Genomic DNA, 14624 nt, shown 5'->3' with positions numbered 1-14624 from the left:
TGAGGAAATTAACTTAAGGTAGAAAAAATTATTTTGAATTTGTATTATGATTAATTTTATTTTAAAACATTATGTAAGCATAATTGCATTATCGTCTAAATTTAATACAGCACAACCCACACTTTCAGAAATTGTTATACCACCTGTGTCATCAACATATCCCTGTGCAGTATCATCATCGTCTGTCATTTCAGCTTTTGCCTCTTGGCATTTTACAGGACTAGGTTCTAGACCTGAAAAATATTAGAACATAATTAAAATATAAAGACACTACAATGTTGCGAATGGTTTACCATTTTGAACTTGTGTTTCATGACCAGAAACATGGTCATTATATCTTTTTAAGCTCACTGTTCCAAATGTGCATCGATTACATGAGTAATATGAATTGTCCATTTTATCACGATGGTTATTCGTTATATGACTTTTGAGCGCAGTCACTTGGATACACTTGTAATCACAGTGGGTACATTTGTAAGGCCTTTCATTTGAGTGGCGTAGTTTATGACGTCTAAGTGAGTTATGATCCCCTATACATTTACCAAATAGATATTTTTTCTTGATAAGATAATTTTGTTTATTACCAGTTTTAAAATTACAATCCGGAGCATCACAATTAAATGGTTTTTCACCAGTATGCTGCCGCATATGTACTTGCATCATGTATTTAGTTGCTGAACCATGATTGCACACTTGACACACATAAGGCTTTAACTTTAGATGAACATTTTTTGTATGAAGTTTTAAACTTTTTGAATTAGCCAACACCATATTACAAATTACACATGTCTTTTCCATATACCTATGGAAACATTTTTTAAATCATATAATCTAAGTACTCAAAAAACAAAACAGTATATTATTACCATCTTTCTTTATTTACAGACTTTGCTTTTGAATGAAATACTCTGTGATTTTGTAACATAGTCGAATCCTGAAATTCAGCACCACAGTCTACACAAGACAATGTTTTATTGTGTTTCATTGATACATGATTAACTAAGTTATGATATGTTGTAGTTGTATATTTTTTACAAACCTATCAAAAATAAAATATTAGTTAAAATCACTGGCCTAACTAGGATTTTAGGGTCCTGTGGCATAAAATTTCATGGGGCCCCTAATTTTTCTTAAATAAACAAAAGATAAATTTACACTATTTTATGTTAAAAAACAAACATTTAATTATAATGTAAAATAAATTAATTGGTTCAAAACATTTAAATAAAATGTGTCAAGGAACACATAAAAAAAAGTATAACAATAATTAAAAATTTGACAATGAATATGGGGATAAAATTAAATCAAAATGTAACTACAAATGTAGAATATAGATTTTTTCTTTTGTTTTAATTATCCAAATCGATCAATTAATTCATCAAACTATTTTTTTTGACTAACAAGTATTTCTATTGATATTAAAGGTAAACCTCAAAGACGCTCTTGGTACTTCTCCAAGATTTCTAAATTATTTACAATTTGGAAAACCATTTGGTTGAAATCTTATTAATGTCATTTTTTCATTTTTTTTTGTTCACATACAACAAATTTTTTAAATAAATGTTTCATTTGTATATTAACGTCATAATCACAGACTGCTTCAAGGCCTTGGGTACCCATTGCTTGGATGGTTCAAATCGTACATCATAAGCAGGAAGCAATTTGTAAGAGTGGCTGGGATATCATCCTACGTAATTGACATCTCATCAGGCGTCCCTCGAGGGGGGACCCAAAGACCTCAGCTGTTCTCTCTTTTTATAAATTATCTGTCCTAACACTTTAGTAGGGCCAAGTTTTTTCTCTTTACGGATGACATCAAACTATTTTTGAAAGTTGACTATGGCTGACCAGGAGAGATTAATCTATTTTCTACATGGGTAGATCATCTTGACCCTTACTAAATCTTGATAAATGTCACTTAATTACCTTCACTAAATCCCATTTTCCCACAAATAGAACTATTCCATCAATGGCTTACCACTTACATAAGTATCTTAAATTACAGACCTCGGTATCCTTTATACGTCTTCTCTTTCATTTAATCATCATATTGGCTACACAGTAGTACGAGTTCTTTAAGATTTCGGATTTATTTAACGCAAAACTAAACATTTTACATCAGTGAATTATCTTTGTTCTCTCTACTTAACATTAGTATAATCAATTCTTGAGCATGGGGCACTTATCTGGCACCCATACCTTGTAAAACAGAAATATAAGCTAGTACAGGTGCAAAATCACTTCCTAACTTAGAATTTGTGAGTAAAACTGATGTGTCTCCCCACGATTATGTCTGACTACGTAATATGTTTAATATCCCTTCTCTTTCTTCTCGCTGCACCGATATAGATGAACACTTTTAAACTTCTCTTCTAAATGGTACCTTAGACACTCCCAATTTACTTGCTGAAATTCCATTCAAAATTCCTACCTGTGGAAATACAAAACCTAGTCCAGTTTTATGCCCTGCACCACTCTACTACTGTCTATATTACAATCATCCACTACACGTCTACACAGAATGCTCAGAATGCTCAAAGTTACTAATCAAAATGTGCTCTAGTTGTCTTGGCCACTAGTATCATTTGTACGTTTTTTGTTATTGTCATAGCTTTGTTAAAACTTTATTACTGTTACTTAATTGTTACTGCCTACATATATCAATATATATATCATTGTTAACTGTCAATTAGCGCAGAATATATATAAATAAATAAATTTGTGTCTTAAGTCGTGTACACACTTGTAACATTTGCGCGTAACATCCTTTGATGCGGCCAAATTTACCGACAACTGGTGGAACGGTGTTAAAAGTGTGTATACCGCTTTAAATTCTGAGCGTACTGATGAATATATTGTACTTAGTATTAACAATAAATGTGTGTGTTTTTTTTCTATCTGTCACTTCTGTTTTTCAATTATTGTCAATAAGCAATTTGCACTTGGTCAAAAAAATTGGAAATTTAATACAAGATTCCTCATAAGATGTTATAATAGGCATTTACAAAAATTAAAGATACATTCGAACAGTTTATTTTTAAAAGTGATAGTTTAAATTATGACCAAATTTGTCAAAATTACTAAAATTATCTAAAATTATATTTACAAATTGGCTGTTTTAATTTTTTCAAAAAAAAATTTTTAAAATTAAAAATATTTGGTACAGTAGACGCCGCTTATAAGACTCACGGATATAAGGTTCAGTCGCTTATTAGACTCAAAATCGTCTGGAACGGTCCGGACGTATCCAAATACATTAAAAAAAAATCGGTTATAAGACTCAAATTTCATAAAATAATTAGTAGAAAATAAACTTTTTTGGTTATAATTTAGAAATAAATTGGTATTGAAAAATTAAATAATATTCGTGTTGATTATTTCTAGTTTCTGTTGGTACCTTATATCGTATAATAATTTTTATCGCAACAATAATATTTTTTTTATTAATGTATAATTTTTTATAATTTTTTTTATAATATTTCTATATGTAATTATAATTTTAGTTTTTTTCTTATCAGGATTATTGAATTTATTCAATACCTAATAAGTAGGTACCTATGTAATATGTGTTAAAGTATTAAAATTGAAGCAAAATATGTAGTAAAATAAAATTTATAAATGCGTAATTAATTTTTTTTTCCCACTTTGTCTATAAGATTCATTCGGTTATGAGACTCACTTTGTGCTGGTCCCAAAGTGAGTCTTATAAGCGGCGTCTACTGTATTATTAAAAAAAAAATGTTATCCTACTGCACTTGTAGCGCAAGTGTTTATAAATTATAATTTTTTTTTTTTAACATTGACAAGAACAAAAGTTCTTTCATTTATCAGATGTTTCTGTTACACCTGTATAATATTATGTATATACTTTTTAGTTTTAAACATTATGATAGAAGAAAGCAATCATTAATCTGACTGGAGTTAATATCCCACAAAACCCCTATTTTAATGTCACAATATTTTAAATATTTCCTGACAAAGGCTTTAATAAAAAAAAATTCAATTCCACCAACTAACATGAGATCATTTTTAATGTTTGATTGATCACTCAGATATACCCTATATATTATTATTATTATTAGTTTATTAGTTCCTAATACAATTTAGGGAAATGCGTTAAACTTTTTTTTTTATAAACCCAAATTGAGAATGCTAAAAACAAATATAAAATAACAATTTAAAGGAAAATATTGCTCAAAATATTCTTATATGTAAATTAACATACTTGACAGTTAAACATATCAATGTCAATTTTATGAACCTTCCATAAATGAATACGACAAGCATTCCATCTTGGTGTTATAAAATCACAATTTTTTTCACTACATTTATAATCTTTACAATCATTTTGGTGACACAATGAATGAAGTGATTTAGAATTTTCAGAACGAAATTTACGTTTACAATGTACACACCTAAAACAGTTGCCATTGCCCATTTGTATTTTATTCAGATAAGCAAAATATTTAAAAAAAACTTTAACTTACTTTGAAACATACTCTATATCTTCAAGATTATTTTTACTCAGTTGAATACTTTTACAACCGTGTTTTTGTTGTTTATTTTGATTATTTTTATGAGTATTTATTAAATGCTGAAAAAAAATTTAAACGTAGATGCTCTTATTTTAAATTAATAAAATTACTTATTTAAATAACTACTCCATGGTATATAGAAAACTTAAAACAAAAATTAAAAATGATTTAAATAACTGAACAAATTAAACATCTAATATAAAATGATATAATTTCCAAAAATGAATAAAAACATGAATGTAAGGTCTACATAAGTATGTACTATGTAATAGGAAATCTTATTTTGGTTTTAATTACCTGTGCCATATGTTCTTTACATTTATCCAGTGTATTAAACGTCATTTTACATAATGTACACGAAAATACTTCAATTGTTCTTGTTGTATTTGATGTACCATTATTAACTTTAGTTTCTAGTTGTTTTCTAGTCTACAAAAAATAGTTAATTTAATTAATAAAAAGCATTAACTATAACTTTATTATTTATAAAGGTACTTCGTGTTTTTCTCTAAGATGCACAATTAAATTTTGTTTTCGAAATGTTAAGTATTCACAATGCAAACATTTGAAACGAATTCTTCCTTTTTTTTTTTGATTTTTTTTCAAGGATGGTATATTATTCTTTTCAGGTGCATAGTCAGAGTGTAACTTTACATTGGAATCAATATCCATAGTGTTACTATCATTATTTTGAATTAAATTTTCTGGAACAACTGTGCCTGTTTAAAATACACACACATTAATGCTTAAAAATTAAAAAATATAATTATGAAAATTTTTAAAATTGTTAATTATATAAATCTTTTTAAAATAAACACAGAATAATAATATAACTACTACAGGGGCGCCATTTCAGTTTTTTTTAAAGTGTGCAAACAATTAAAGAGGCCAATTTTTTCCCACCTCCAGGCCAATTGTTAAAAAAACGTTTCTAGTGTTTTCAGTTTTTCATTACAGATTCATTCCAGTATCAAAAACATACTTAATAAAAACATATTTTTATAGTTAACACATTACATTTTACCGTTCATACATTCTGTGTATATACTGTATAGTGTATAGTAAAGATATTTTTTGATAGAATAGATGCATATTATTATTATTATGTCTTTTGTCTATCAGTAACCAGGGGTGGACTGGCCCAGGGTGCTATACACCAAGTAGCACCCGGGGCCCCCGATTACCACAGTCGGTATACGGTATTATACAAAATAAAAATAAAATAACATATTTCAACATCTCTACAAATAAACAACATGTTATTCTTAATTTTTTTTTTATATTTACTTATAAAACTAAGGGCTCTTTCCTAATTTAGGTAGGTTTGAAAAAAAATTACGGGCCCCTAATTAATTTTGCACCACGGGCCAAAAATAACCAGTCCGCCCCTGTCAGTAGCCACTTACCATTTACACATATTTGTGTGTGCCAGTGGATAAAGTGATACCGATATCAATTTATCAATTATCAAATTAAGGAACACAATATTATAATATTATTTATGATTATTGATTATCAGTGAATAGCTGCGGTGCATGCACAATTAAAGATTGGAAAACTGAATGCCATCTGGCCATAGTATTAATTAGGCCTAGGCCAATCGTGGACAACAAAATTACAGGGTGTGCGAGTGCACACCCTGCCCCCCCCCCCCAAATGGCGCCCCTGAACTACTATAACCCAGATTTGTATGCAGCAAATATTGTATAGTAGAATATGCAAAGATTAGGTATATAAACAATTTATAATTTGCATATAATGTTTCTCTATAAAAATACCTAGAAAATTATATGATAATGGTAAGATATACTAATTGTAAGGTAGTTTGAATTATTTATGATGAATAAATTATAATGGCAATAATATTAAATGGTATATTTCTACTTTACGGGACACTTTTTTTTCTGAAAATTATTACACTTTAATGTTAGTATATAATACCTTTATAACTTATAAATGTCACGTCACCAAGCTAGCCGTTGTGGCTCAGTGGTGGTATGAAGAATAATGTCATGGAATGTGACCAGAGTTCTACCCGTGTTCGGGTAAGCAGTTGTTTGCACTATTCACATTGTATCAATGGTACGCTGGCAATATTTTTGAAAACCTAAGTTCACCCGAGGTGGTTTACAGAGCAAATAGTGGGATATTTTTGAAAAAAAGTACATAAAATTAACGCGTGTATGAAAACAATATCGAACGCCGACTGTTGAGACCATAAGCAAGCGATACTACCACTGCGTAACAGTTCTACATAAAAACATTTTAAGCATTATAGGTATTTAAGGGTTATTACATAAAGTTAAAACTTTGGTTAGCTACCTATAACTTCAAAACTAACTTTGTGCGCCAAATTCTGATTTCACCATCATTTTTTTCACCCTAAAAATGACTAGGTCTCTCCAAAAAAAAACAAAAAAAGAGGTGTCCCATAAAGTAGAAAAGTTTCTATTAAATTATACATTTAGTATTGTACCTATGCAACTAATTTTATAATTAAATTAAATATTTTAAGTTTATTAGTATTTATTACATGATTTTATTAATAAATCACAGTATGATTATGTATACGAAATTAGTAGGTATAACTTACAATTTAATAATAATTGTTTATTGTTCAAAATAATCAATGGTAATGAATAATTAGACTTATCCATGTTTATAAAATAAAATTAATATTCACTAAAATCTTTTTATAAATTAAAATTCAACATTAATCTTTAAACAATTTAAAAACAGATATCAATATGATGATTTACGAGTAATACGATATGTCACAACTCATAATGCATAATGGGTACAACCACCTTAGGAGGTAGTGAGGTACACAGTCGAAACACTCAAAACAAATTATATAGGTAGCAACTACCTAATAACTACACAATTTTACCAGTTATTAGTTTCCATTCTTTGATTTGACAGCCTGCTGTCCGGACATGATGCACTTTGTAGATAGTACTATCAAAGTATCAACCACGGTTAAATAATATTCCCAAACGCATAGTACTTTCTCTCTCGAACCTCGTCCGCTAGTTTCTCTCTCTAGTTTCTCTCTCTCCCTTAAGCGCTGTCCATTTGTTTATAGGTCTATGGTGTGCGCCCGGCATGGCGCTGTAGCTTTAATCACAATACTAGTATCTATTATCTAATATCTTGAATAAATAACAATTCAACTATTCAAGTTGAATCTACAACTTACCAGTAAGTTTATAACAACAAGCAGTTTAAGTCTTAAGACAACAAGCAGTAGATCATGCACGATACACCTGCGATTTAAATATCATTAAATTTTGTTTCATTCTGACAGAAATTTAATTAGACATACGGACGGCTACTTTCAACAGTTGACATTTCAAGCTATTACTATTCTATTAGTTGTTATGCTATAGTTATTGGCTTCCAAAAAGCTAAACCATGCCGACCTGGAACCAAATTCAAAGTCAATTAAGAAACCCGCAGAACCCTGTTGTATTCTTCGATATATCCGTTGGAAGAACGGTAAGTGTCTTTTATTATGATTGCAGGGCATAATTTAAATAATATTCAGCTGTGTAGATAGTTGTAATATATTTATAACTTTAACTTAATGTAGAGTATAAAATATTATTTACCTTTAATTTTTAAAGTCTGATATTCTATTCTTAAAACCCATCCCAATTATTAATTATTAACTATGATATTAAGGTCTGTTGAAAACATGAGATAAATGGTCAAAATTAATAAAAATCACAGACAGTCTGTGATTTCCATAAAATTCTAATTTCATAAAAGTTTTCTAGTAGATACTCATATATTGATAAACCTACTAAATAGTTAATTTAAAGCGTTACTTTTAAATTAATAGATGTTTTTTACAGGAAATCGGTAGATTAATAATGGAATTGTATGCTGACATTGTGCCTAAAACTAGTGAAAATTTTCGTCAATTTTGTACTGGTGAACACAAAAAAGATGGTATTCCATTTGGGTATAAAGGATGTTGTTTTCACAGAATAATTAAGGATTTCATGATACAAGGTGGTGATTTTGTAAATGTAAGTTTTCTATTTTTGAATAATAAATACTTTATTTGCATAAATCAATATTTTGTATAACAATTCTTAATTATTTAGGGTGATGGAACTGGGGTTATGAGTATATACGGAGCAGATACATTTTCAGATGAAAATTTTAAACTTAACCATGATGCACCTGGACTTTTATCAATGGTAAGTGTATTGTTTATATTTTAATTTTATATAAAATATATAAATTATTTTTTATATTCTTCACAATAGGCAAACAGTGGTATAGATACCAACGGGTGCCAATTTTTTATTACTTGTGCAAACTGCAACTTTTTGGATGGAAAACATGTGGTATTTGGCCGTGTCGTTGATGGGTTGTTGGTAATGAGAAAAATTGAAAATGTTCCTACTGGTCCCAACAACAAACCAAAAATACCTATTGTTATATCACAATGTGGACAGTTATAAAAGTTATGAATTGTACTTTTTTTTTATATATATATTTCATCTCGTATTACATGTTGTTCATTTGTATGAATGCTTATTAAAAAAAATATATATATTTCAAATTTATATTGTGAGTAATTTAGTAAATATTTTTATAAAGTTTAATAAAACTCATAAAGTCATAAACCAAGTATTAAAGTCTGTAAGATAAGATGATTAATTTTTTTAAATAGGTTCAATGGTTATCAATTGCATTGCAATGAAAATGAGAAATCTACATACATACATAAAAAAATATACTAATATACTTTACATAGTAAGAAAAACAGTAGATTCATAAGATTATTATAGGTTCAAAATATTTATTATAAAAACAATTATAATAATTAATTCTTAAAATATTATTGTTTTTATTATTATCTGTTTTCATATGTTCTATGCTACATTACTGTCAGACTATAACTTTTAAGTAGAAATAGGATGTTGATGACTTGCATTTCTTTTCCTGTAGTTGTGTAAAATGTTTTTTTAACTAAAAATGTATTTCTGGATTTCTTTAATCAGACTAATTTTTTTTTTTTAGATTTGTGATTTTCTCGTATTATAAGTCATTTTTTGTATGATGCACAATTTAAGGTAGTACTATTTTAGTATTACTTTTGGGAGTTTTTGTTGGAACCAAATTGCGTACCGATAAATATCTAAATAATTAATGTAATTATTTCATGTATATCTTTTTACTGGAAATTAAACAACAAATTTAAATGTTAGCTAAATTGTGTTCACCAACATTCTTTATGTTATTTTTTATATTTTTTAGGGCGTTAAAGCATTTTTTTGTAATTTTTGGTACTTATCAAGGTCATCGACATCCCATCTCTTCTTATAAGTCTATTATAACTTATCGTTCAGTTACTGATCGTTTGGCATTTTCAATATGATAATGGCCAGTAAGCATAAAATGTTATACAATAATATTTATATATTATTAAATATAAGTTACATATTACGAACAGATAAGTCGACCAATTTAATTACACATTATTTACGGTAATACACTTTTTCATTATATTATTAAACCAATAATTATGCTTATATTTATATATAAATTAATGTATTATTCTTAATTTCATATTGTATAATATAATATAAAAAAATCATTAATTTTATATTATTCGCCATTATTAATTTAAGAAAATTTAAAAAAAATTATTGAGAATAATGTTTTGTTTATGACATAATAACCAATAGTTACTAATTTGTTTAGTAGTAAATAGTAAATATAATATATTGACTCAAAACCCATTTAAAACTACATAATTTTATTTTTAAAGTTGAGTATAAAGTTAAATAATCATAAAATATACAATCTAACTATATTATGTTAAATCTGCCAATTGAATAATAGTACACCTCATTATTCATTTAAAAAAATCACTCAGACCAGAAATTAATGTTTAACTGTAAAACAAAATAAAATAAAATGTGAGCGAGTGATTGTCGCTCTGCCGTACAGTAGGTTACAAGTGGGTCACTGTAATGGATGGTAGCATAGGTGTGCGAAGGGGTGGGCCAGGTGGGCTGTGGCCCACCCTGCGAGTTGTACCATACTTATTATGGATGGCAACTTAGATCATATAAATAGTTGTATTGTCTTATTCAGTGGTATAAACATTTTGGTTTTTGATTTTATTATATCAACAAAATTAACAAGATTCTCTTAAATCAATAAAATATGCAAACAAAAAATGGTTCTATTTAATCTAGGATAAGGTAAATCATGGGCATATATCACAACCAATCAATTTGGACTTAAGGAATATAATATGCAAATGCATATAAATCCTAGCCCTACTTATGAATAAAAATATATATATTATAGGTACCTGAAAATTTGAGCAGTGGGTGATGACCTCACAGTAAATGAATGTAATTTTATAGATAACTGTGTAACACATAAAATAATTTGTTTCAAGTATTATTGGCCCACTCTTCCACAACGGGCTGCGCATGCCTATGGACGGTAGCCTATGATATTACTAAGTATATAATATATTTGATGATATTATTGTGAATAAAGTAATTTATTTATTTACATTTCACCCTCAAGGAATCTTATAAAGATATCTTGAAGAAAATCTCTACTTGAGAAATCTAGTGAATATCCAATGTTGCAAAAAATTGGAACTTTAATTGCTTATAAAAAAAAAATTATCATTATAAATTTAAAATATTTTTCAATTGTCATTGTAACAATATATTAGGAGCCTTGTATTACATTTTCAAACTTTTTGACCAAACGAATACATTTTTATTGATATTTATAGGAAAAAAAAAACTAAATAATATTGGAAACTGAATATGTCCATAAACAGCTCTAAGCAAGTCAAAATATTTTGAAAATGTTATTGTGCATAGTGCATAGAAAATACTAATATCAACATTCAGTGAAAATGTCATGTATCTACTCCCTACAGTCATTACTTATTTGTTTTAGAGTTACACCAGAAACCTAAATCAATATTGTCAAAAACAAATTTTGAGTAAAACTTTTCAATTTTGTTTTTTCCAGCGTTTTTGAAAATTACTGGGAATTTTAAATTTTTACCTCTCAAATGCATAAGCTCCATTCACTTTCCTATCAAACAATATACTGTTGAAGAAAATTGAGGCAGTTTTACGGCCCCAACAGTGAATGCAGACACAAAAAAAAAAATAACAATATCATTAAAAAATCAATACATTTACCGCTCCGCTAAGAATCTAAAATTATAGAAGTATGAAGATGAAAAATATTATAATATTCATCATATTGTATGTCAAACCTGCACATCATACTTAAAATCTTGTATAAATAATTATAATTTATCACCAATTGCTTAGTATTTAAGATTAGTTATTATAATTTTTATCTATTTTTAACTTTTCTACATGTATAATAGTTAAGAAACAGTCAGTGGCAACAAGTTTTCATCGGGCCACTGTCAGGCAATACCTGTTTGGTACTCCCATCAAGTGAATTATCTGTATATCTGCCAAGTAGTATAACCGCGTTCCTGTGCACATGTCAGCCACCAACTACATTTCTTAACTTGAACAGAGTATACACTGGTGTATAAAACCTAAGATGAACTCCTATGGCATCATTTAATACAACAGATTAATAATCTTTGTAAACCAAGTTTACCTTATTCTTCAACTTAACCTAAGCTTAATATAGGTACAGAGTGAATTAATTTATAAATTATAACACGCTTAAATAGAATAAATAAAGGGTTATTATTGATTCATTGCAGACTTTTCAATATGACATTAAATATCAAAAAATAAAAACACTAGATAGTTTTGTATTTTTTTTTTTTTTATTATTCACATTTTTAAATAGAATAAATTCATAACTTTAGTGACCCTAGAAATTCCTGAAAAAAAAAACCAGACAATTCATAATTAGTTTTTATTTAAATAGGCTAAACAGTAAACAGTATTTACTTACTTAGCTACAATCCCGTGTTCTTTTGCTAACCTCGTTATGCAGTCATCTGACTCTCCCTATAAAGTAAATTTATTAATTAGTATGAGATAAAAACTTTGTTTATTGCTGAATTAGGTATGGGTCTTTAAATATATAGGAAATAATTATTTTTTGAATCTTTAAACCTGATTGACGTCTGTTTTACAGATTTAATAGTAAAGTGAGTTAAATATTTACCATGGTCCCAAACAGGGGAAGTTTGCGAATTTTACTTATGCAATTTAATATGTCTGTTGTGTATTTATTTGTTATGTACATTGGTCGGTGCGGATGAAAAATTATCTTATATTTCATTAGATCAACAACGTAAGAAATGAGTTTTTTAGAAGTACTGTAGTATGGTGGCTCATATTATACATATTTAGTAAAATATATTCCATGACACTGACAAACTTTTAACTCCAAACGCTGGCCGAATTATAATCAATTGAATAATTAAAAATAAATATGGAATGGACATAAGCAAATAATATGCGTCATACACAGCAAATGTTTAATACAAATTAAGTTTAAAAAAAACATAAGTTAGATTAAAATCTAAAAGCCAAAAAATGTAATTTGTTGTTATAAGTTTATTAATAAGTAGTCATGGAAAGTAACATTTGTCTATATAAATATGTTCAGTACATATTTTCAAATCAACTGATGAAGTATTAAAGTTGCTGCCAAATGTTTAAATTTCTCAATTAGTTAGCGCTACAAAACAAATTTTACCTTGGATGTGCCAATAAACACATACACTTTATATATCAATTCAAAATATTTATGTAAGAGCATATATTAAATATGTTATTCATACTAACCATACGACGAATAGCTCCACTAATGGTCAAGATTTTGTGATTTCCGGTTATGCGACCAGTGGCCGAGTCGATTTCGGCTAAATTGATCTGTATAGAAGCATGATCTTTAGCAGGGATGATACGGTTGCTGGCAGAGCTATTAACAAAGTTCCAAAAATTTTTGTGAGTAAAACACGAACACTGAAAAATAGCATGTGGCTCTCGAACGTTTTGACGTTTTTGATGTCACGTATACAAACAAATTTGCCGTCATCCGACAAACGCTCACCATTTCCTCGGGCAGTACAAGTCAACAAATTCTCCGGCGTCGTTTTGCATGTTGAATTCTGTAAGTTTCTGACTTCTCAATAGACAATAATTCAAAATTCTAGATTGAAAGAATAACGAAAAGTGATTTTACAATATTTACGGTGGTAAATCTTAGATAATAAAGATATTATTATTATATTATCTTTTTTATATCTATGTAGCAAATCCATGAAAAGCTCCGTTCGCACTGTTTACTCCATGAAATGTCTTAAATACTTCCTAAATATTATTTTCCCGGGTTCAAACCACGATTAATGATATATCTTTAATATTATAACTAAGTCCCCCCAAGCACCCACCTATTTGTGCTAATGCTTACGTGTATTGTGGGTATCGAATACGTTTTTAAAACCATAATTTTACGGTTGTTACGTGTTATTGTGTTAATATAATTGCCTACTCGCGTCTTTCACACGGCTCACGCGTGTTTTACGATTCCTATTATTATAATAGTATAATATTATGTTTTATATAAAAATCAATATTATATTGTGATTTGTGTAGATATCTGTACAATATTGAATAAACTATATTATACATTATCATTTATCGCACGTGATTCGATTGATCATAATTATAAATTAAAAACTTTAGGTATGCCATTAGTCATTACTTATAACATAACTTTATAACATTTATCAAAATCTACGAAAAGATGTCCTAAGTCTTTCCAATAATTCGTATGCTTGACACTAGTTTTCAGTATTTTCACATATACTGGCGTCTGGCATATACATATTAGCCATCTTATCAGGATATTTTACTTTTTAGAAAAATGTTGTTTTTTAACGATTTAAAATTATGAAAATTATTGTTGAAAAAATATTTGAAAAACGTTAAAAGTTTTTAAAATAATTAGTGCCTTAAGTTAAAGAAAACTTTTGGGAATTTTAAATTTTAACCTACCGAATGCTGGTACTAGATTCACTTTCCCATCGAACAAGATTATGTTGAAGAAAATCGAAGCAGTATTCTACTGCTCCAAACGGTG

At 28.2% G+C, this 14624-nt stretch overlaps 3 protein-coding genes across 5 annotated transcripts; 1 reads left to right on the top strand and 2 right to left on the bottom strand.

The window, feature by feature from the left end:
* Positions 1-31: 31 nt before the first annotated feature.
* Positions 32-7394, bottom strand: LOC100168107 (zinc finger protein 888). Of its 2 annotated transcripts, XM_008181030.3 has the most exons (9): positions 7129-7389; positions 5031-5254; positions 4833-4964; positions 4488-4594; positions 4226-4415; positions 867-1039; positions 585-802; positions 294-530; positions 39-233 (listed from the first exon to the last, which is right to left on the bottom strand). In XM_008181030.3, exons 1-9 carry the CDS (start codon positions 7190-7192, stop codon positions 70-72), a joined length of 1509 nt encoding a protein of 502 aa, XP_008179252.2. In that variant the 5' UTR covers positions 7193-7389; the 3' UTR covers positions 39-69. The 2 variants fall into 2 exon arrangements, with proteins under 2 accessions (XP_016656812.1, XP_008179252.2); XM_016801323.2 differs by having other exon boundaries at positions 32-233; positions 294-802; positions 7129-7394.
* Positions 7395-7604: 210 nt separating this feature from the next.
* On the top strand, positions 7605-9115 carry LOC100162680 (peptidyl-prolyl cis-trans isomerase H). Of its 2 annotated transcripts, XM_008181031.3 has the most exons (5): positions 7605-7736; positions 7843-8033; positions 8393-8569; positions 8648-8743; positions 8813-9115. In XM_008181031.3, exons 2-5 carry the CDS (start codon positions 7950-7952, stop codon positions 9008-9010), a joined length of 555 nt encoding a protein of 184 aa, XP_008179253.1. In that variant the 5' UTR covers positions 7605-7736; positions 7843-7949; the 3' UTR covers positions 9011-9115.
* Positions 9116-12249: 3134 nt separating this feature from the next.
* LOC100164766 (40S ribosomal protein S21) lies at positions 12250-13753 on the bottom strand. The gene is made up of 4 exons (XM_001943152.5): positions 13593-13753; positions 13325-13460; positions 12483-12538; positions 12250-12408 (listed from the first exon to the last, which is right to left on the bottom strand). Exons 1-4 carry the CDS (start codon positions 13640-13642, stop codon positions 12399-12401), a joined length of 252 nt encoding a protein of 83 aa, XP_001943187.1. The 5' UTR covers positions 13643-13753; the 3' UTR covers positions 12250-12398.
* Positions 13754-14624: the final 871 nt, after the last annotated feature.

This window comes from Acyrthosiphon pisum, chromosome A1 (genome assembly GCF_005508785.2).
Source record: "Acyrthosiphon pisum isolate AL4f chromosome A1, pea_aphid_22Mar2018_4r6ur, whole genome shotgun sequence".
NCBI lineage: Eukaryota > Metazoa > Arthropoda > Insecta > Hemiptera > Aphididae > Acyrthosiphon > Acyrthosiphon pisum.
Note: the sequence above shows the minus strand (reverse complement) of the source record. Positions and strands in the feature narration are given on the sequence as shown.